Source organism: Pan paniscus, chromosome X (genome assembly GCF_029289425.2).
Source record: "Pan paniscus chromosome X, NHGRI_mPanPan1-v2.0_pri, whole genome shotgun sequence".
Lineage (NCBI taxonomy): Eukaryota > Metazoa > Chordata > Mammalia > Primates > Hominidae > Pan > Pan paniscus.
In genome coordinates, this window is record NC_073272.2 from 138,118,633 (window position 1) to 138,139,645 (window position 21,013).

The 21,013-nt window shown below is 38.7% G+C and overlaps 1 protein-coding gene across 3 annotated transcripts in view; it reads right to left on the reverse strand.

Moving 5' to 3' along the window:
• The window catches only part of FGF13 (fibroblast growth factor 13), a 589,161-nt gene that overhangs the window by 61,157 nt on the left and 506,991 nt on the right, over nucleotides 1-21,013 (reverse strand). For 2 of the 3 annotated variants that reach the window (XM_034950188.2, XM_055106652.1), the window contains 2 exons: nucleotides 16,090-16,200; nucleotides 10,257-10,360 (listed from right to left, as the gene is read on the reverse strand). In XM_034950188.2, coding sequence (XP_034806079.1) covers nucleotides 10,257-10,360; nucleotides 16,090-16,200 — 215 coding nt within the window. Of the gene's footprint in view, nucleotides 1-10,256; nucleotides 10,361-16,089; nucleotides 16,201-18,088; nucleotides 19,033-21,013 lie in introns of those variants that run through there. The other variant, XM_003812310.5, reaches the window with a different exon arrangement.

The window sequence follows — 21,013 nt, forward strand, 5'->3', positions numbered from 1 at the left end:
TGTGTGTGTAAATCCCCTTACATCTGGCTTTACTTGCTAAAATTCCTCTTAGTCTTTCTTGCCAATTATTTTATTGTTTAGCTTCAAGAGTCTGGCTTTTTCCCACAAATATGAATTTAGCTTCAGAGTTAAAATCATGAAACACTCTGTTAAATATGTGCTCCATGACCTCTAATTTGGATTTTTTTTTTCAACTTGGCCTCAAAAACAGAATACAGAGCCAGTCACATTCTATTTAGCTACAACCAATAGTCTCCCTGATTTCCCAGAAAGTACCATTCTCAGTCATTCTTACACCTAAAACACTAGACCATCACCCTGAATACTTTACCCATTTTTGTTATTTTCTTAGAGTCCATAAAGAGAAAATAGTTAACTTTGAAGGTACAAGCAACCAGACTTATGCAATTTCACATACAAATAATGCCAAGCTAGGTTTTCTTCATATTTTAGTGAAACTTACATTAATTGCAAAGAATAATAAACGTGAAATAATCTGTGATGTAGGAAATGTTTTTTGGCCTTGAAAATAAAGCTGATTAACTTGTGTTTGGAAGTAAAATCTAAGATGAGTACTGCTACTTCTGTATATTTTTCACTGCAATAAATTTAAAGACTTTCATCTTAATAACACCAACTCAATAGCTGGACACCTCTTTAAAACATAAAATCTAGCTCTTTGAGCTAGCAGATCCATTTGGTAATAAATAAAATTTGCTTATTTTCTCTGCTTTTTTCCTGTAAAAATTTAACTTTCTATATTTTCCATTTCTAGTGATAGCATTCAGAAATATATGTGTTTGTATAATTACCCATACAAACCATTAGTGTGAACTGAAAACATTCATCAGAAATGTTTAATCCCATAAAACTAAATGATTCATCAAAAAAGTTTATCAAATGTATACTACACACCAAAATTAGGAACCTAAGTTTTGATAGTAAACACTTTTCCAATTTTAAATAAACCAAATTCAACAATTTGTTAATTAACTGACATATATCAATAAGCAAAAGTTTTAATCTGAAGTTAAAATACTTTTGTGCCTAAGCTTTTTGATTTTATTTGATAATGATCATTTTCTTCAATATTGGATGTGATGCTGCTTGTGTTTATTTTAAATCAATTTCCTTCAATAATTGAGTCCATATCACTTTCCTAAAGAGTTTTCATTATTAAACAAAGCTCTCCATTTAATTCTATTAGATTTTTAAGCCTCTAAAAAGTAACCCTAGAATTTAAATTAGATGTACTTGCTGATATACCATCTAATATAATTCAAACATTTTACATGCTACAAATATTTGCTAGAAGTACATTCATCACTGTAAATTGATCAATGAGTTCATCTAAAGTTTGACATCCTTTCTGTATTAGAATAAGAGCTAAAGATGCAAAGCCATACCATTGAAAATTAGGTCTTCGATTGTCACACATTAAAATCACAGGAAGTAAACAAATCAGCAAAAGTGTAACCCTGCATTTGACAGGTAAACATACTGAACATCTGAGGCATCTTAACATGAACCAACCCCCTACTCATGGTATGAAATTAAAACATATATCAGAATCGATTTTATTGCACCTAAACAATGCAAACAACCTTTCCATTAATTGTATTTAAGCCCAGTGACTAGAATGCGGAATCCAGAAATTGCTGCCAGATCATATTTTTTATGACATTTTTTATTTTTTGGAAATACATGTTAATTTTTTCTTTTCTTTTCTTTTTTTTTTTTTTGAGATGGAGTCTCGCTCTGTCACCCAGGCTGGAGTGCAGTGGCACAATCTTGGCTCACTGCAAGCTCCGCCTCCTGGGTTCATGCCATTCTCCTGCCTCAGCCTCCCCAGTAGCTGGGACTACAGGCACCTGACACCAAGCACGGCTAATTTTTTTTTTATTTATTTTTATTTTTTTAAATTTTTTATCAGTAGAGACAAGGTTTCACCGTGTTAGCCAGGATGGTCTCGATCTCCTGACCTGGTGATCCACCCACCTTGGCCTCCCATAGTGCTGGGATTACAGGCGTGAGCCACCGTGCCCGGCCATGTTAATTTTTTCTACCTCAGTTTAGCTATCAGTAAACTTATATGACATATCTGGGAATCACTGGTTATTTCTCAATTTATGGACTAATTATTTTACTTTTCTAAAGAGGTTTGGGATTGCTGAAAACATAACATTAAAAACTGGGATCTCAGGAGTAGGATATTTACATGGTCTCAAAGTGTCTCCCAGTGGATTATTTACTAGTTGAAACACACACACACACACACACACACACACACACACACACACCCAGAAAACCAAGAGTTATACAGGGGAAAATGAGATAACACCTTGATTTTATCATCAAAATTAACGTCCAATGAGGGGCAAATGGATACTGCATACCTCCAGATGTGAGACCCTAAGAAGGACATACTATCACCTATGCAGTACTCTGGCTAAAATGCTTAATCTCAATTGAATTAAGAAAAACCATCAAGCAAACCCAAAATTGTGAATGCTTATTTTAAAATTAGAAAGTGGACTCTTGTCTTCAAAAATTCTAATGTCATAAAACACAAAGAAAGTCTCTGGAAATGTTCTAGATTAAAAGAGACTAAGAAGACATGCCAATGCTGTAACTGACCCTAGACTGGATTCTCTACGGAAGGAAAAAATGAACATATTTTTTACTTAAAAAACTGGAATATGGACAGTAGATTAGCTAAAGTATTGTATTAATGTTACATTTACTGCAGTTCATTACTGTCAGTATATAAGAAAATATCCCTATTCTTAGGAAATAGGTGTAAAGTGCCAGGGTACATACTCTCAAATGGCTCAGAAAACTGTGTGTGTGTGGGAAAGAAAGAACAAATGATAAAGCAAATGGAGCAAAATGAATTGGAGGATAGGATATATGGAGTCATTTGTACTAGTGTTATTCTTGCAAACTTTCTATAAGTTTGAAGTTGTTTCCAAATAAAAAATTTTAAGCAAAGGAACTAAAATCGGACTATAAGTACATATTTTCTTTCCCTTTTGAAGACAACAAAGTCAGTAAATATGTATTGAGAAAACAACAGCATGCATTAATCAAGGCACTGGGGATATAGTAGTGTATAAGAAAAATGGAATATATGCTGTCAACATGTTAAATTCTAGTTGGGGAAGATGAAAAACACACAAAATAATAATTTTAAATAGTGATAATGCCTTGAAGAAGATAAATGTGGATAATACAGATAGTGAATGTACTGCTTTAGTTAAGGTGGTCAGAGATGGCCTTTCTAAAGAATGTCATTCCAGTTGAGACGTGAACAAAGAAGGAAGCAGCTATGCAGGTATTTGGGGAAACAATCCAAATGTCCATCAACTGACAATGAATAAATCAATGTAGGAACATACAATGGAATATTACTCAGCCATCAGATGGAATGAAGTACTGATACATGCTACAACATGTAAGAGTCTTCTAAACTTTATGCTAAGTGAAAGGAGACAGTCATAAAAGGCCATATATTGTATTCCTTTTGTATGAAATGTTGCAAATAGGCAAATCCATAGAGAGACAAAGTAAATTAGTGCTTGCCTGAGACTGGGGAAAGGGATAAGGTGTGTCTACTAATTGGTATAATTTCTTCATTTAGCGTGATAAAAGTATTCTAGAATTACACAGTGGTGATGGTTGGACAGCCTTGTGAAATATACTAAAAACAACTGAATTGTACACACTTTAAATGGATAAATTTAAGATCTGTGAACTATATCTCATTCAAGCTGTTTAAAAAAAGAAGGAGGTAATAGATAATGGAAAAGCGGTCAATAGTCTGGAATATGAAAAGGTCCAAGAGTATGGCCATGAGATTGATAAGGCTGAGGAATAGAAAAATATCCTTACAGCTAAAAAAGGTCACAGAACTTGAGACCAGTTTTGTTGGATGGGTCAACTCAGGGATTCTGAAGTTACCAAGAATGTTAACATATGACTGACAAACTCAATGTTAGTGTCTTTGAGAACAAGGAAAATGACAAAACACTTACTAATTGAATTATCTGTAGCAAATGCTGCATCTTGGGCTGCCATCTCGGGCTTTTCCCTATTCATCAGCAAAAGCATTCTAAGAATATTTATGCATGTATTCATATATCACACACCTCAGTAATCAAATGCATCTCTCTAAATGTAACGTGTTTAGAGGCATGGTCAAATGAAGAATTTTTCCATTTAATATTTATATTTCTCATATTTAGTTTGTTTAAAACAGTAATTCTTAACTGATTTTACAATGGCCAAAAATTTGCAATATGTGTTGAAAAATTATAAAATTTTAAAAACCAAGCTAAATGCATTAAATATAACCTAAATATTAACTTAGGCATGTAACATTCTTAAAGGAAAGCAAATCTAAGTTGTCAAAGAATAAAACAAGTGAAGCTAAGGTGTCACAACTGCTAAGGGGCTGGTATTGTTTCATTTGTCACTATTTCTGATAGTGACTCCTTCAAAGGAGATTGTATTATGAGATGTTCTGAGTGATATGTAAGAACAACTCTATGTAATGAGAGAAGAAACGGTAAATTTAAGGTATGTGAAAATAATCCAGTAGAGAAGAAAAATATGTCCCCTTAGTTCAGATTGCAATCTGACTGAGCCGTTGGGATCAGTAACACAAGCTGTCTCATTCCCATGGCATCAAGCTGACTCTCAGAAAGAGGACTGCTTTCTGGTCTTGCATCTAGTTTGCTATGGTAGTCCCAGGACTACAAAACGTGACAGTAAAATCACTCCTACAAGTTTTCCCTGGAAATTCATGAATGAAAAAGGCTTGTCAAAGGATTTCTACTTGTCTATACGTTTTGTCTGCCCTAACTTCAACCCAAGCAATACTGTGTATTGTGAAAAAGGAAAACTAGATTTTTTTGAAAGGTAAGTAATTATATGGGTAGAACTGCTGCTAATGAGTTCTAGAACATTCCAAAATAAAAAAAATAATAACAATGCTTTTGGTTTAACTTTGAGTTTTTGCTATCCTGTTTCTAATATCTGTTATTTCTTATTAAAGTAGACATAGAACGGGAATTTTTTTTTATATTTAAGACACTTGACTTTCTATAGTTAATGATTTATTTCAAGCAGTTTTAAAACATTTATTACAAATAGCTTTACGTTATTAAATATTCATACTGTGAAGTTTTGAGGAACTCTCAAAAGCTTGTGTACAACTCCTTATTATTGCTAAAGAAAACCAAAGGTAAGAACAAAATTATCTCTGCACAACAAATAACAACTTCCTTGCAGTCCCAGAAAGACTCAGCATATATCATGGACAAAAGTAAATATGTTATGAAATAATGGCTAATTATGATTCTCTGTGCCACAGATGGTTTTGCACTGCCACTTGAGCCTACATCAAGTCTGTCCCCCATGGCAACAAGAAAAAAAAAGGGGGGGGAAGGGAGGGTGCAGTGCAAGAATTCTGAGATTAATCATGGAAAGTAAATTGCTATCTCTGTAACAATAACAATGTGGAGGTGTTGTTTCTTTATTTAATGGACAAAAGGGAGAAAATAAATGGCAAAAACTATAAAGTTGAATTCAACCCCCCCAAAATTGAGGGATATAGAAGTAGAAATGCAAAAGAAGGTAGAATAAAGAAAAAGAGACAAAATAAGAACGCTCTTCCAGGGATCAGCATTTTCCATAATCTCAAGAAATATTCCTTCAAAAATGTAAAGGCAATTTGCTTGCAAGAACAGAAAAACATTGGTATCAGGAATTTGGAACAAATGATTAAGTGCATATAAACTCATGGTTTATGACTTCAGTGGCGTGTCCTCAGTGCCTCAGTGCTATTCAACAATCATTTTTCTTAAGCTCAGATCAGTGGTTTTCATAAGCATTAGCTGGGGAGCTTTCGAAAATATTCATGCGTAGATCCCACCCTTGGATATTCTGATATAATTGGTCCAAATGTAACACAAAGAATGGAATTTCTTAAAGTTCCTCAGGTAATTCTGATGGGTACCTAAGGCTGAGAATCATTATCTGATTACAATCTAGGGGTCAGCAAACTTTCTGGGAGGTAAAGGGGACAAGTTATTTAGTAAATAATTTAGGCTTTGTGGGCCATAAGGGCTCTGTTGCAACTATTCAACTCTGCTGTTGCAGTGCAAAAGCAGCCGTAGACAATAAGTAAATGAATGGGTGTGGCTGCGTTCCAATAAAACTTTATTTTCATAAACAGGTAGTGGGCTGGATTTGACCCACGGCCTTAGCTTACCTACTCCTGTTTATTAAACTGTTTCCATTCCCCTTGCCCAATACAGTTGTTCCCACCCCTCTTTACCTGTGGTTACCCCCATACCATTGACTTTCAGTAGGTGACCTCTTATTCTACTTTAATGGAAAAATGCAGATCATCTGGTAGAAAATTCTTCTACTTCCTTGTCTATTACTTGCAGACTCAGTAAACCTATGTCTGCATCTGTCCTCATCTCTTTGTCTCCTATTAGAGATTCAGAGTCCCTTCTTTTCAAGATGAATGTAATTCTTTCACTTATACTTAATTCCATCACCCTTCCATCTCTTCTGCAGCTCGACTCCATAAAGAATACCATTTCTTATGTCTGTAATCACTCCCTTTCTATTTGTTCATTTCTTTTACTTAACAAATATGTTCAAGTGACATCCTTAACCAAAGAATCCTCAGTCTTCCTCAACCCTGTGTTCTGCCCTAAATACACACCCACCCTTCCCTTCCCTTCCCTTAGAAATTCTATACCTGTTGCCTCTACTTCCTCTCATCCCATTTACTCCTCAAGCCACTAGAATCTGGCTTCTGTTCCCAGTATTCCACCGAAACTGTTTTTGTTAAGATCACCCACAACATATGAAACATTTCACATTGCTGACTCTTCTTAAAACTCCTTCCCCATTTAGCTTTTGCAATACCATTATATCTGCCATAATTAGTTATTCTTCCTCTGCTGGTCACTTTCATGCTGTTATTTTCTAACATTATTTGACAAGCTCTCTCCTCTTCTTATGCTACATATTTTCATAACTATTTCCACGGCATGGACTGCTACCTACATGTGATAACTCCCGAGTTTTATTTCTAGTTCATGTCCCTTTCTCAAGTGCTAGGTTCATATTTTCAAATATCCCTTGAAAGCTATACTCAGGTAACTTCCTCAAATCTGCTTTTTCCCGCTTTATTCAGCCTAAATGCCAGAGGCAAAATTCCCCCTCTCCCTCATGACGCCTGATAATCCACTGAGCACTTCTGACTTCTGTGAAGGTTTTTTTTTAAATTCTTACCTGAAGACACCTCATTCTCATCTGTGCAGTGAATGGCAACCATACATGTTTAACCATGTATGGTTGTCCTGCTTTCCTTCCAAATCCAATCAGCCACCAAATCCTGATGATTCTACCTCTAAAATATCTCAGCAATCCATCTCCTTTTAGCCATTCCCACTGCAACTGCTTTTTAAGCAGACTGTAGTCATCCCTCACCAATTTTTTTTAACTTGCCCACATCAGTAGCCCCTTACCTCCTTTGCTTACTTTTGCTTTCTCTTTAGGTCATTGTCCTGTTCTGTCTTCTCTTTGCTAAGAGGCACTTTGCAAAATTGCATATAGCATTTTGTAGTAGAAGTGCCATGGTTTTACGCAAGGGAAGAGTGATCCTTCCTCTTTGGTTGCTGTCTCTTCTTGATGAAACATGATATTTCATTAAGCTTTTGATCTCAGCAATATAAGTTGCTGAAGTTATTAGGATAGAACTCCATCCTAAGTAATCTGGGCACCACACTTTAAATAAGATGACAACAAAATGAAGTGCCCACTGAGGATGGTGATCAACTTGGTGAATGGATTCCCAGCCGCAATTAATAAGGAGTAATTGGAAGAATTGGAAAATTAATTCTAAAGAGGATTCTGATTTATTTCCTGGAGCAGACTAATTTGGATATGCTTTCCATATATGAACTCCAGGATCATCAAGCAGGCATATTTCCTCCTTAACAAAAACATAGTTCCTTTCCTCTAATAGAAACACTTACTTAAGGCTTCTTTTTTCTTAATAGGAAATACATACAAGGTGTGCCACATTTGGGTGTATATTGGCCCACCCATCACGGAAAGGAAGTTCACCAATCTACAGTCCTCATTTCCCTGGGAAGCCTTTCTAGAAATGAGCTCACATTGACATTTACCAGTCTGCTGGAATAATGATTAATTTGAATGGTAGGCTATGCATTTTCAACGTTGGTTCCTTAAGTGTAATGCTGAATGCCCTAATTTTCTTGAGTGGGGGCACCTGACATATAACCCAAGTTAAATAATTTTCCACATTCTTACTTAAATATTATTTCCAAAGTACGTTCTTCAATTGTGATGTTGCAAAATTTATATTTAGTTAGCTTTTCTCATCAGGGCACCATAACGGTGACTGCAACCCATTGAAATTCTGGATGATTTATCAGTAATTATTTCATATGATATCTGGCATGTGCTTTCTCAAAAGTATGCCCAGTATATTCCGTTTCCTTACCATGCCTTCACAATATTTTCAGAAAGCGTCTATTTTATTAAAAAACCTACCTTTGTATCTGGTCCTGCTGAGGCAGTCTGTTGATCTAAAGGAAATTACTTAAAATCCTTCATTATTAAATTATCTTACCTTAGTACACAAATCTAAAATAAAATCGCCTTGCCTATCTTTTATAGTAGCACTCTAGTAATAAAATGATGTATTTCATGAACTTTGCCATAAAATCACATTTTTCATTTACTAAAAAGAGCAAACCCCCATATTTATTAAGCAACCAGACCGCTGAAATTGCCTGATAGGAAAACTGATAGTGACCAGGGTTTGAGGTATATGCTGATAATTCTCTTTTTTTCATAATCTTTTCTCATCATATGAAACAAACTACCTGATTTACCAAATAAACAGGCCCTCTGTGGCCTTACTCTATTCCCACCTCTTTCCCATCTTGGCCTCTGCAAAACAGGGTTATGATATGGTTTCCACCATATCTGCCAAGAGTCTTCCTGCACACCTGGCTTTGAAAGAAATTCAGGAAACAAGCAAGCAAGAGTGGTTAAAGGTAGTGTTTCACCTGAAGTTTAAGGAACAGATTTTTATTGTTATACTAACAACCTGCTTCAAGACTTGCTAGTAAGAAGTTCGACAAGCAATTTTCTCCATTTTAAACATTCTTTTCCTTTATTAAAATACATGAATTCAAAACAAAGATTTAAAAAATACTCATATATTACACTGGGCACGGTGGCTCACGCCTGTAATCCCAGCAACTTGGGAGGCCATGGCAGGCGGATCATTCGAGACCAGGAGTTCGAGACTAGCCTGGCCAACATGGTGAAACCCATCTCTGCTAAAAATATGGAGTGTCACCACGGCACTCCAGCCTGGGCCACAGAGCAAGATTCTATCTCAAATAAATTAATTAATTAATTAATTAAGTTAAATTAAAAATTCATATATCAAATAGTCTCCTATAATCTGAAACTAGATCTGCCAATAAGAATAAAATCTTAACCCTAATACTGTATCATTTTGCTTATATCTAAATGTTAACTTTTTTTAAAGTTTAATTTGGCCCCATGTTCCATATTGAATTGTAGTCTACATTGTTTATACATTCATCTGAGAAAAAGTTCCATTTTTCATTCTGTTCACTCCAAAGTTACAAGAAAAAGACAAGCAGGAATTTATAGGTAAGGAAAGGTTAAATAGTGCTTATATTTAAAGCAGAAGCAATCAGGAATCCTGTTCAATTAAACTGAAGATAAGAAATAGAACTCTAGAAACCCTTCAAGAACTGGTTTTCATGTCCTCGAGCTGATCTGAGGGAGAGATCTCATGTTTTTTTAGGAGTAAACCTGGATAAATATATGTTCAACTGAGTTATAGAAATGACTTTGTTTCCCACAGCTGCAAAGCAAGGCAGCAAGACAGACCATTATATGCTACATAAGATGACCCAAATGACACTGTATTAAAAAATGTTCAGTGAATCTTTGATTATATACTAAAATGCTTGCTTCAAATAACTGATTAGTAATAGATATATTTTTCACAGAAAGTTAATCTGTCCTTTCAATGAAATATTTCCATCAACATTCTTCTCCTCATCACAGAAATCTGTAATGATAACACATATAAAGCACATTTTCTTTCATATTGGATGAAAACTAGAATAGTCAAAACATGCACACAGTCAAAGGCTTACCGAGGTGTACAAGTATCCCTCACTGTTCATTGCCAAGTACAGCTTGGTTTGAACTCCTTGGATAGCCACCACTCGCAGACCCACAGGGATGAGGTTAAACAGAGCTGAAATTAAAAAAGAAAATGAAAACAGTGTTACAATTCTGAATTTCAGAACTTTTCAATGTTTCCAGCAGGACTGTCTGGTCCTCCAAAAGTAGTGTGTGGTTGGTGAGGGTATGCATATATGTCTGTTTATGTATACATGCATACACATACAGACCCCCACAAACACACCCACACATACCCCGAGGCAGACAGATAGGTCTCATTCTACCTTTTAGTGTATTTAATTTCATGGTTGCAGCCAGGTAACTGGAGCTGTAACTACATATTATTTAACAGCCTGGAGAAAATGGAAGGCTTTTGGTCACAATTTCATGGTTTTTACAGTGTTGGAGGTGGGGAATCTTGATGCTTCTGGAAAGATACAGTCCCAAGAATTGTTCTGTACATTAAATAGTGTCATTCTCAACAAATTAAGGTTTTAAACTGCTCCCCAAGATAACTGCTGAAATTCTCACAGTCATATTTAAAATCTACCTGTTGGGTAGAGTCCTAGACTTTTAGAAGAGTCCAATGCCCTCATCTAAATTATCTGTGTTATTCCAAATACAAGAACTCCAAAATAAATTCAGGTCTTGTAAAAAGAAAAAGTCATTTTGTAGTCCTATGTTTCCAGAGTAGTATTTCCTTTTTTCATTTTTTGAGACAGAGTTTCGCTCTTGTTTCCCAGGCTGGAGTGCAATGGCCCGATCTCGGCTCACCACAACCTCCACCTCCTGGGTTCAAGTGATTCTCCTGTCTTAGCCTCCCTAGTGGCTGGGATTACAAGCATGTGCCACCACGCCCGGCTAATTTTGTATTTTTAGTAGAGACGGGGTTTCTCCATGTTGGTCAGGCTGGTCTCGAACTCCTGACCTCAGGTGATCTGCCTGCCTCAGCCTCCCAAAGTGCTGGGTTTACAGGCGTGAGCCACCATGCCCGGCTTCAGAGTAGTATTTCTTAAAGGACCAACATTTTCCAAGATTAGAGTTGAGAGGGCTCCTAGCTTTTAGTCTCCAAGAACAAAGGACATAGGAATAAAAATAATGAACTTGAAAGAGGTTTATTTTATTATTTTATTATTATTATCTTAGCAAAATAGTTGCAAGTGGGCAGCCAGTTGGTGCCAGTGAGGACTTCATTTCTCCATTTGAAGATCTGACTGCGTGAAACTTACACCCAGGCTTTCCTCACAACCACACACCACTCACTGGAGACAACTAGTGGGTGTCCTCCCACTACCAGCTGTCTACTCCCTCCCACACTGTGAATAAAAATAAAACAGTACATTTTTAAAACGTAGTGCTTGCCACACACATCTTTTGAAAATAGCCTGTGCACCTTTCTCTCAGGAGTCGTAGACCAATGTTGATGATTTTGCCTTGTTTTGTAAGTTTATTGAGGATAATAAATCAGTCTGTTATGGTTTCTGTGAACAAGAATGTAAAGGAGTCACCCTGTGGGTAAGAATAGTTTTTCTGGGATCGTTTATCTCTGTGCATATACATTCTGCTGCAGTAGGTGGGGTAATATGGATGAGAAATACTAATGAAGAACTAAATATTCCTTGGTGAGCCTACAACGTATCATTCCTTTAAAACCAGGGTGTTACCAAAGAGGAGCTAGGACATATTGTACGGTTCAAAAGACAAGTGTTCCTACCACATGCCACTGATGGCACTTCATTCAATACTCATCAAATTAAAAGCTGTGCCCTTCTGTTATGTGAGGTAAAGGAATGTAATTGCACAGATTGCAAGCCAAGATCTCATGCTATATTTGACAATGCAATACACAGGCAAGAAGTCTGACATCTCTGAGCATGTCATGTTTGTCATATCCCTTTCTGTTGACGATGTCTTGTTCACAGCAGGTGTTCAACACCCATTTGTGGATTGATAGCAATCTGTATGGTGAAAATATGATACTATGTTTTTGAAAAGTAAGAGACCACAATCCCATTTATATAAAAGCTCATACTTCAAAAAATCTGAGATCTAAAAAACTAAAGCAAAACTTCCAATATGGGGTTGGTTTAAAAGCCATATCACTACATACCACTTGACAACTATAATATCAGTATATGCTTGACACCTAGTTTAGTCATAGTAATAAACGACAGAGAATGATAAATGAAATTCAGAATTATTTATAGAACTTCAGTTTTTAAAATAATATTCTGAACTTTCTTAGTTCTCTTAATGCAGCTTATAACAAGCACAAGAAAGAAACAGAGAGAGACTAAAAAAAACTGATTTGATTTTCACCGTGTTCTCCAATCACTCTGACTCAGGTTTTAATGAGCAATGAAATGTCTAAATTTCAAACATCAGAAAACAGAAGGAGGAATAGAAGAAAAAAACATCAGCAGTACATTCCTGTGATTATTTAATCTTGAATAATGGTATTAACTATATAGCAAAACTATGTACTTTTCACTATGTACTTTAAATTTCCATGAAGCCTGATTAAAAAACAAAAAACATCACCCCAAAATAAAAACTTGTTGAGAGTAGCGAATCTAGGGATTGACTGATCATACTACTACGATCTTTTCATTTCTTTAAACATTCAAGATAGATCATAAACCGGGTTTGTTTAAAATATGTCTAAAGGGACAGTCTGCCCAGATAAAAATGCAAAGAAATTATATCAGGGGTGAGCTTAAACCAAATAAATATCTTCCTATGTGCTTTTGTTTCTCTATATCTGGTACCTTTCCTCATGGATTTAAGATATTATTTTGATCAGGATAAAAATACTATAAATATGAGAAGAAAACAGTTGACTTCATTTATGTATTTAAAACACATTCATTAAATACCTAAAATCTCTTCTTCCATTTCAGTGAAAGTTTTGAAGAAGCTTTTAAAACATAAACGTGCCTGTGTTTCTTGTTTGTTCTCTGTTATGTCTGCATAAAAACAAACACCTTCTATTTGAAGGGCCACTTCATCAGAGCCATGCACCTAGTTGGCACCCAGTGTTTGCTGAAGGCAACACTGAAGCCATGCTTCTTCATCAGTTGGCCAAGGTCAATTTCTCAAAAGAGAATAATTAATAAAAGTATATATTAACGTAGGTTGGAAAGGCAACATGTTGAACTGATAATGCTACCGTGAGTTTGAAGAGAAAGGGAAAACTAGTCTTTTAAAATGTCCTTCCTTGCACCCAGGGCAGATATAAAAAAAATTACTGCCATGGAATGTCTATCATCTTTTCCTTTTCAAGGGAAAATACATAATTTATAATGGCTGATTTCCTCATGATGAGATTTTATTGAACTGACATTTATCATTGTAATAAATCTACATAAGGTAAGGTGAAATGCATAATATCAAACATATGTTTTCAGAAATGGATATATCTGGATAAATGTGAACTGATTTATCAGGACATTGCTTACTATGTCTGAATAAAAATAACGCAATTCAATCAAATTAAACTAAATGAGAAAATATGCTGAAAATAATGAAGGTTAATAAAAATAAGAAGAGTAAGAAAAATATAAACATAGTATCACGAATACATATTAGAGAAATATTATATACACGAGTGATAGTTGAAAAAAATGACTTGTATTCTCGTTATGCACAATTAAACAATTAATACCAATAAAACGGCTTGGTTTTAAGGAAAAAAAAGAATAAATTTGGATAGCTGGCCTTCATGATATACCAGTTTAATCATTAAACCTTCTTGTTTCATGATGGCTTATGCCCCACAATATCCTCAATGGCAAAGCTAAGCTAGCTCACTAGTTTCTGGTCACTCTTAACATCAGGAGCAGATCCAAGCTCTACTGACTTGCTATTTCTATTGAGATACTTTCCATTTGTATGCATCAGGTTATGACAATACTTACCTTTAGTTGACTTACCTCTCTATTTTAATCTGCCTAAATACAGATTCCTGTTATCAGGCTATGTTCTTTAATGGTCTTTCAATATCATTAGTAGTACACAGAAATGCCATGCATATCAGTCAGTTATAAGACAACCAAAGGCAGAAGCTATGCATATGTAGGAACTGAAGAGTAAAACCTACTGTATGATTTAAAGCTCCACAGTAAGAAATGGAGCCTTGATATATGCGTGTGTGGTGTGCGTGTGTGTGTATCTCTTAAAATGATTACTTAGAATGTGATCTTGATGAATTTGGTATATTGCTGTTCATAGGACACAGCACATGAATTATCTATTTTGTTTTATTTCTTTTCAGGAAACACATGTGAACACCAGATCCAAAATATTTCTTCTCTGATTTTTACCCGGAGATGTTAAAAAGGGGAAAGAAACGTGACTGGATAGGCTCACTGGCAGCTAATCATGAACTTGCCTTCAATAATGCTCAACAGACCCATTTTCCTGAGGCACTCTGGAAAGCAGGGCAGCTTACATCCCCTAATTCCTTCCCCAAATATCAATTTGCACAATAACTTATGGGAATGTTTTATTGCAGATGATCACTATACACTAATGTCTGTTATTTGATTACAGTAAAGCCCTCTAGTTACACTTGCCTAATAGTTTCAAATAGAAGACTATGCATAAAAGAACAACTAGGATTCACTATAAAACTTTAATATCACAACAGTGACATAGAACTTTTGCAAAACAGTGAAGAACCATTCAGTATGAGGTTTTTTCATCCTCCATACCAACAAAGCTTTCTTCAATGGTAATTAAAAGTGACTTCCTCTCGAGGTTATAGATCGGCCATCAGCCCACGAAGCATTCCTAAAAGGTGGGAAACTCTTTACACTTATTGAGACCCTCGTCAATGGCATTGCTGTAGCCATACAACTCTTAAAAAGCTGCAGAGTATACTGCTTAGCATTCAGACCTAGTTTCCTTGGTTATTTTCTCAGCCGACAATTGGAATATTAATGCGAAATTATCAAAGGGTTTGAGAGAAATTCAGTAGAAACTGGAGAAAACAAAAAAAATTGTGAGAACTAAGTGTTTTAGCCTTGTGGAACATTTAATAAGTCTCCAGAAATCTGCAAATTGCAAGAAAACATCAATCATCATTGAGGAGAAGCCTGCACTATTTGTGAGTTTATATTTTTATTACTCCTAATAAATAAAACATGTAATTAAAGGTTACGTAACATCTTGGAATCACCTTCTTTCAGTAATTGGAAATAAAACCTAATTATTTTTTATGTGTTTCTTTTTTAGGCTCACCATTATAGTCTCCAATTTGGTCTGAAACCATGGTTAAAAAGAAAGAACTAAAAGAAATCCCTTTACCCACCTGTGGAGGTATCGCAATGTTAAAATTCCACTAGTCTCAGAGTTATCAGTGTGTGTGTGGAGCAGGGAGCAGAAGTGAAAGCTTGTAATGATGAATTTTCATGGTATGAAACCACTCCTCTCTCTTGGGTTAAGACCGGTTCTTAAGCGTAGAGATAACATGCTATTTCTGGATCAGTGTGTGGGTGAGTAAATTTTCTGTGGGAAAAAAGTAATAAAATCCAAAGGATAGCCATAAATCTATCTAGATTTCCATGGAGATGACATTTGGATTATTCTTCAGATGGTGTCAACATTATTTGCCCTAGTTTACTATCTTAGATAGACTCATATTCAACTTCCTTTAGGTTAACCTGTGTAAACAGGATTATGTAGTGTGAATATATTTTGCATTTAATTCAGGATTTAGGAAAGCGTATTTATTTTTAAAATAAATAAAAACAGAATGTTAACAACATGCTGGCATATACTATTTATTTTGCAGTCACTTACTGTAAGTGCTGTCCTCATCTTTGGTGCCATCAATGGTTCCATCCGCCTGCAGCTGCAAGTGGTAGCCTTGTCGGCTGTATAGCTTGGTAACTATACCCTTAAGCTGAGGCTCTGCAAAGAGAACAATGATTTGGATCAATTGATAAATTGTGCCTATGTAGTTGAAAAGACTAGGAATTTCAATTTCTAATTTCATTTACAAATCTTAATGGAAAAAGTCAAACTACACTTTTAAGGTGTCTGGAAGAAAGAAAACAAACTCTGAGTTTCAGAATAAATTTTCAAACTAAAGAAACATTTTATTTCTATCTGGAAACATTGGTAAAGCTTCTGAAAGTGTCTATAGTTTCTGATAACCTGTCCTTTGGTTTACAGAGTGGAACTCTATCTCACTGAGTATTTGTAATGGGTTGGCAAATGGCTATTCTGCCTTTTGAAATTGTGCTACTTTTCATGTGAAAGGAAAAGGAGAAATACAAAGATAATTCAGAGTTGTCTGCCAACCGACCAAGGACCAAAAACCCACTAGCAAAGATTTCCTTCAGAATGACCACAATTTGAATAAATAATCTCCTTTATTCTAAGAAGGTAGAAAATGCATAAATAACGTGGAACCCCATTAAGGAAACTGTATTTGGAAAATTGAGCCTTTTATACCAAAAAAGGGAGGAGGGAGATACAACCACCATTAACAAATCTTGTCATATTAATTATCATTAGTGAAAATGTGTGTGAAAAGAGCAGGGTTTTTGTTGGTAGGAAGGAAAAAATCAGTGCATACTAATTTTTCAAATTTCATATCAGAAGTATGATTATCAAAAATATGAGTTCTTAATTAAAATGATTTTCAATTATGAATAACCATAGATTAATCAAGTGTCTAATTTACCAATAACAGCCATGTTATCCAAAATTTTCTTTTACTGAATATAGACACCTGCGCTGAAATAATATTTATGTGATTATTCGAGCCACATAAGCATGCTTTGCAACCACTTAAGCCTTTTTGAAACAAGCCTAATTTACAGTTAATGCATTAAAAACTTTGTGCAAACAGAAAACGTTATGTCTGCTTTTCCATCCCAGGGTGTAGCACACATAAATGGAGAAATAACAGATCGGTGACTCTTATTTTTTTTGTAATATTTATCTAGTGAAAGGCAGAAAAGAGTGTAAAAGATTCATTTGGTTAAGAATGGCAAATAAACTGCATGCTCGCCTGAAGGTCTACCTTGACGCAACCTGACACCTAGAGCTGAATTTCCAGTCGCTGGAATATCGCGCTACTCCTACCACTGAAAATGTTCAAAAGCACCACAATCTGGGTATGAGTTTAAATCCCCTCTTCAACACCGCATTTTAGTAGCATGTAACCAATTATACTAAGTCTAACCAAATCTCTCAGCTCTTTGCAACAAGGTTCTAGAAATCCCCCCTCCCCCCGCCCCAGCAAACATTTCGAAGCTGCACCACAAGTCAAGTCTGTCCCAAAAAGCTTAAAAGTAATCAAAGAAACGCAATGCCTAGACAGCAGAAGCCCACATCCCTTGGAGGTGGAAGCTGGAGGGGAAGGGTCTGAGGCAGAGATAAAAGCAAGAGAGGGATTCCCCAGGCTCTCCTGGGGACGGGAGGATGGTGTCTGCCCAGCTCTGCGCCTGCAATTTCCACGCCATACATATCATAGCCATGTCTGGGTCACGCCTGCCCAGAGCCCACCGGGCATGCACATATGTGACATGTCCGAAGCTGAGGGCAAGCCACCCAGGGCAGAGTATGCCCCCAGGCTCTGCGCCTGTCCCAGGGCAGTTGCAATGCAGCAAGCGTGTTACTGTTACGGAGGCAAGAAAGCCATCGCCTTCCCACGCACGCACACAGGCTAGGTGGCCTCTTCTGCACAAGATGGGCCACCAACAAACTCACCTATGCTACATACCTGCTCCCCACCGCCCCCACCTCACTCGTAAAGTATGGGGAAAAGAAAGCAAAAACCCTTTCCGACCTGGTCTTCTTCTGCGCCTCTTCTTGGAGCCGAAGAGTTTGACCCGGGAAAAGACATTTAACTTGTTTTTGTCGCAGCTGGTCTTGCCTTTGCTGGGGCTGCTGACACACTTGCAGGCGTTGGATTTCTCGCGCTCGCGGGCTTGCCTCTTCTGACGGATGAGCGAGCTGGCGATAGCCGCCGCCATGGCCACGACGCCCACCACCACCGCTTCTTTTGCTGCCCCTCTCTGGGTTCGCCTCCTCCTCCTTCTCCTCCGCTGCTTGTCCGCTGTCTCGCGACTTCGCCGCTTTGGTCTCCTTAGCCTGCGTTTGCCCGGGCTTCTCCGCACTCGGGCTTCAGCCAAGGAGGGGGCTCAGCATGCCGTCCGAGCTCCTCCGGCGGCGGTCCGGCTCCCGCGCGGGCTGCTGGCTGCCTGGGTCGGAGTCGACGCCACAGCCCCGGGCCGGGATCGCGGGCGAGACTGGCAGGCGGAGGCAGAACTGCGCGACTGCGTGCGGTCGGCCCCTGCGCCCGGCGGACACTGTGCAAGTCCAAGTGGCTCGGGTCGGAGTTTCGCGGCACCCCCCGCCCTGTGCCGCGCGGAGGGGGCCAGAGGAGGGAGGCGGGCGGAGGGAGTGAGCGCGGGCGGGAGAGAGGCCGGGAGCTCGGGCGGCCGGAGGGAGGAGGGAGGAGGCAGGAGGCAGCGCGCGGGGGAGCGCGCCCTCGCCCTGGCCCCTCCGAGTCTTCGACTAGTCCTTGCAACTTCTTGGCGTGATAATCGGGAAAAGTTGGCCCGTGCCAGGTTTCCGACAGGGATCAAACAGGTAATGGCCTCGCATCTTCGCTGTTGCTGCTGCTCTGGGCGCGGCACAGTCGCAGCACAGGAATTCAGCCGCCGCAGGCACCCTCCGGAACAGCGCGACAGCCTCCTTGCAGCCCCCTCCCGCGACGGCCCCTCCCTCCCGGGGCTGAGCCCGTAGGCTCGGAGCCGCAGGCCGCCCCTCCCACCCCCACCCCCACCCCCCCAAGTCCCCGGCCGGCCGTTCCGGCTAACACCTGTAGGGGCTTCCGCACTGCCCCAATCGTCCAAATCCTTCTCCCCTCCTTTTCCCGAAAGGAGCTTCGGGAGGAAACAGTGATGGAGGAGGAACTGAGATGAGGTAGTTGGGCTGACGGAGCGGGGGTTTGCTCGGCATTGGGGGATGGAGTGGTGGGGGTGTTTCCTCAGTGTTTGAGCTGACCAGATTGTGCTCGGGCTGGAGCCCCTCCGAAGTTCGCCAGATCCCTGCCTCAGGCTTGGACGCACCAACAACCCGGAGAACCCTCACCCACCCGCGCAGAGGTATTTTGCTTGGCGACACTTGTAGCCATTCAGGGGAGGAGGCCAGAGTCCCCAGACGGGTTCAGCCCCAGCGGTAGCAGCAGAAGCAGACACTGCAGAACTGCGCCCGCACACCACGCTGCCACCCAGTGGTTTTTGCTGACTTTTCATTTCAAGCCAATTTGTAGGGTCCAAAACCTGTTTTTCCTCTGCGCCCCCTCATCTGTCCGCTCAGATTTGGGATTCAAGCAGAGAGCTTGGGTCGTGTACCGTAAGCATTACGTATTTGGGAAATGCAGAGTCGAACCTCTCTATTTAAGCTGTGGCCCATCTCTAATCTCCTAACTTATTTTTTTCTGCTCCTCCAAAGTCAGGCAGCCTCCTTCCCTCCAATTCAGGAACCAGTCTGGCTTTTTGCTGGCCTCACTCTATTAACAAGTTCTGTCCTCTCCCTGTGTTATATTTTATTCTGGAGGAAAAGAAAGAAGAGGTTTTGAGGCCAGAAATGCAGCAAAGAGAAATGGCCTGTCTACATCCCTACCTTCAAACAGACACAATTATTTGACTATTTTACTTGATTTCTGAGGCCAAATAGGAAGCAAAATAGAGCAGCTCTACTACCTGGCAGCCCTACACCGTCTTTACTGGACTCCTACATGGCACCCCCATCACCTCTTTTCAGAACTAATGTAGATGCAAAACCAGATGCTCAGCTTATCTTCAGACTCTAGCCCTTTTTTCCTTGCCTGACTACCCAACAAACAAGCTCGGACTCAGCAACACTGAAATGCTTTCAGGCTTCTTAGCCCATAAGAGCTGAATCACCGGACCCTTCTGTAGATTCCATTGCTTCACAGGGGAAGCTGTTGCTACCCCTCCTTCCACTTCTCTCCAATCTTGAAATGTCTCTTGCTCCATCAGAAGCACCACTGTGTGTCTGCAAGGCAGACTGGGGTAAAGGTTGCAGTGGGTTGAGACTGATAGTTACAGGAGAATGATGCCAAAGGGTCTGACATTTTCTACCTACTCTTTTGTGCTTTTGGCTTTCCCAAATGAAAAGGGAGGACAAGGTAGACGAGAGTTTTAACACCTCAAGTCTATTCAAGTATCCACTTCTTTAAAATTTGATTCGTAGGGAAAAATAAATCCCTGATGAATGACTGATTGATATTGATTCTGAAGAGTAGGAGGCTATTTCCTAGTTCAAAATGTTTGTGATTGTTGTTTAAATTCCAGATACCATGAAGGGAAATATCTTACATAAAGAGGGGTCAGGAGAAGCTTTGATCAAGCCCAAATATTTGGGGTGGGTGATGAACAGGTACAAGGTCTCTGCTTATTCTCTGCATGTTTTTACCTTCTGCCGAGCACCAACCCCAAGGGCCTTTTGTTCCTACTCTCATTTCTCTCTTGGGATCCTGACCCAGAGCAGGCATGCAAAAGCTAAAGAAGGATGAAGTTCTGATTCAGGAAGGGGATAGACCTTAGAAGAAGAGATGGTATTGAGAAAATCATAAGGGCTTTCCCACACCGTTTTTCCTCCACTTCTCCTCTCAGATAGCTCTCACTGTTTGCTTCTGCAAACACCATTCATAAGGTATTTTCAGGATGCCTGTAGAATT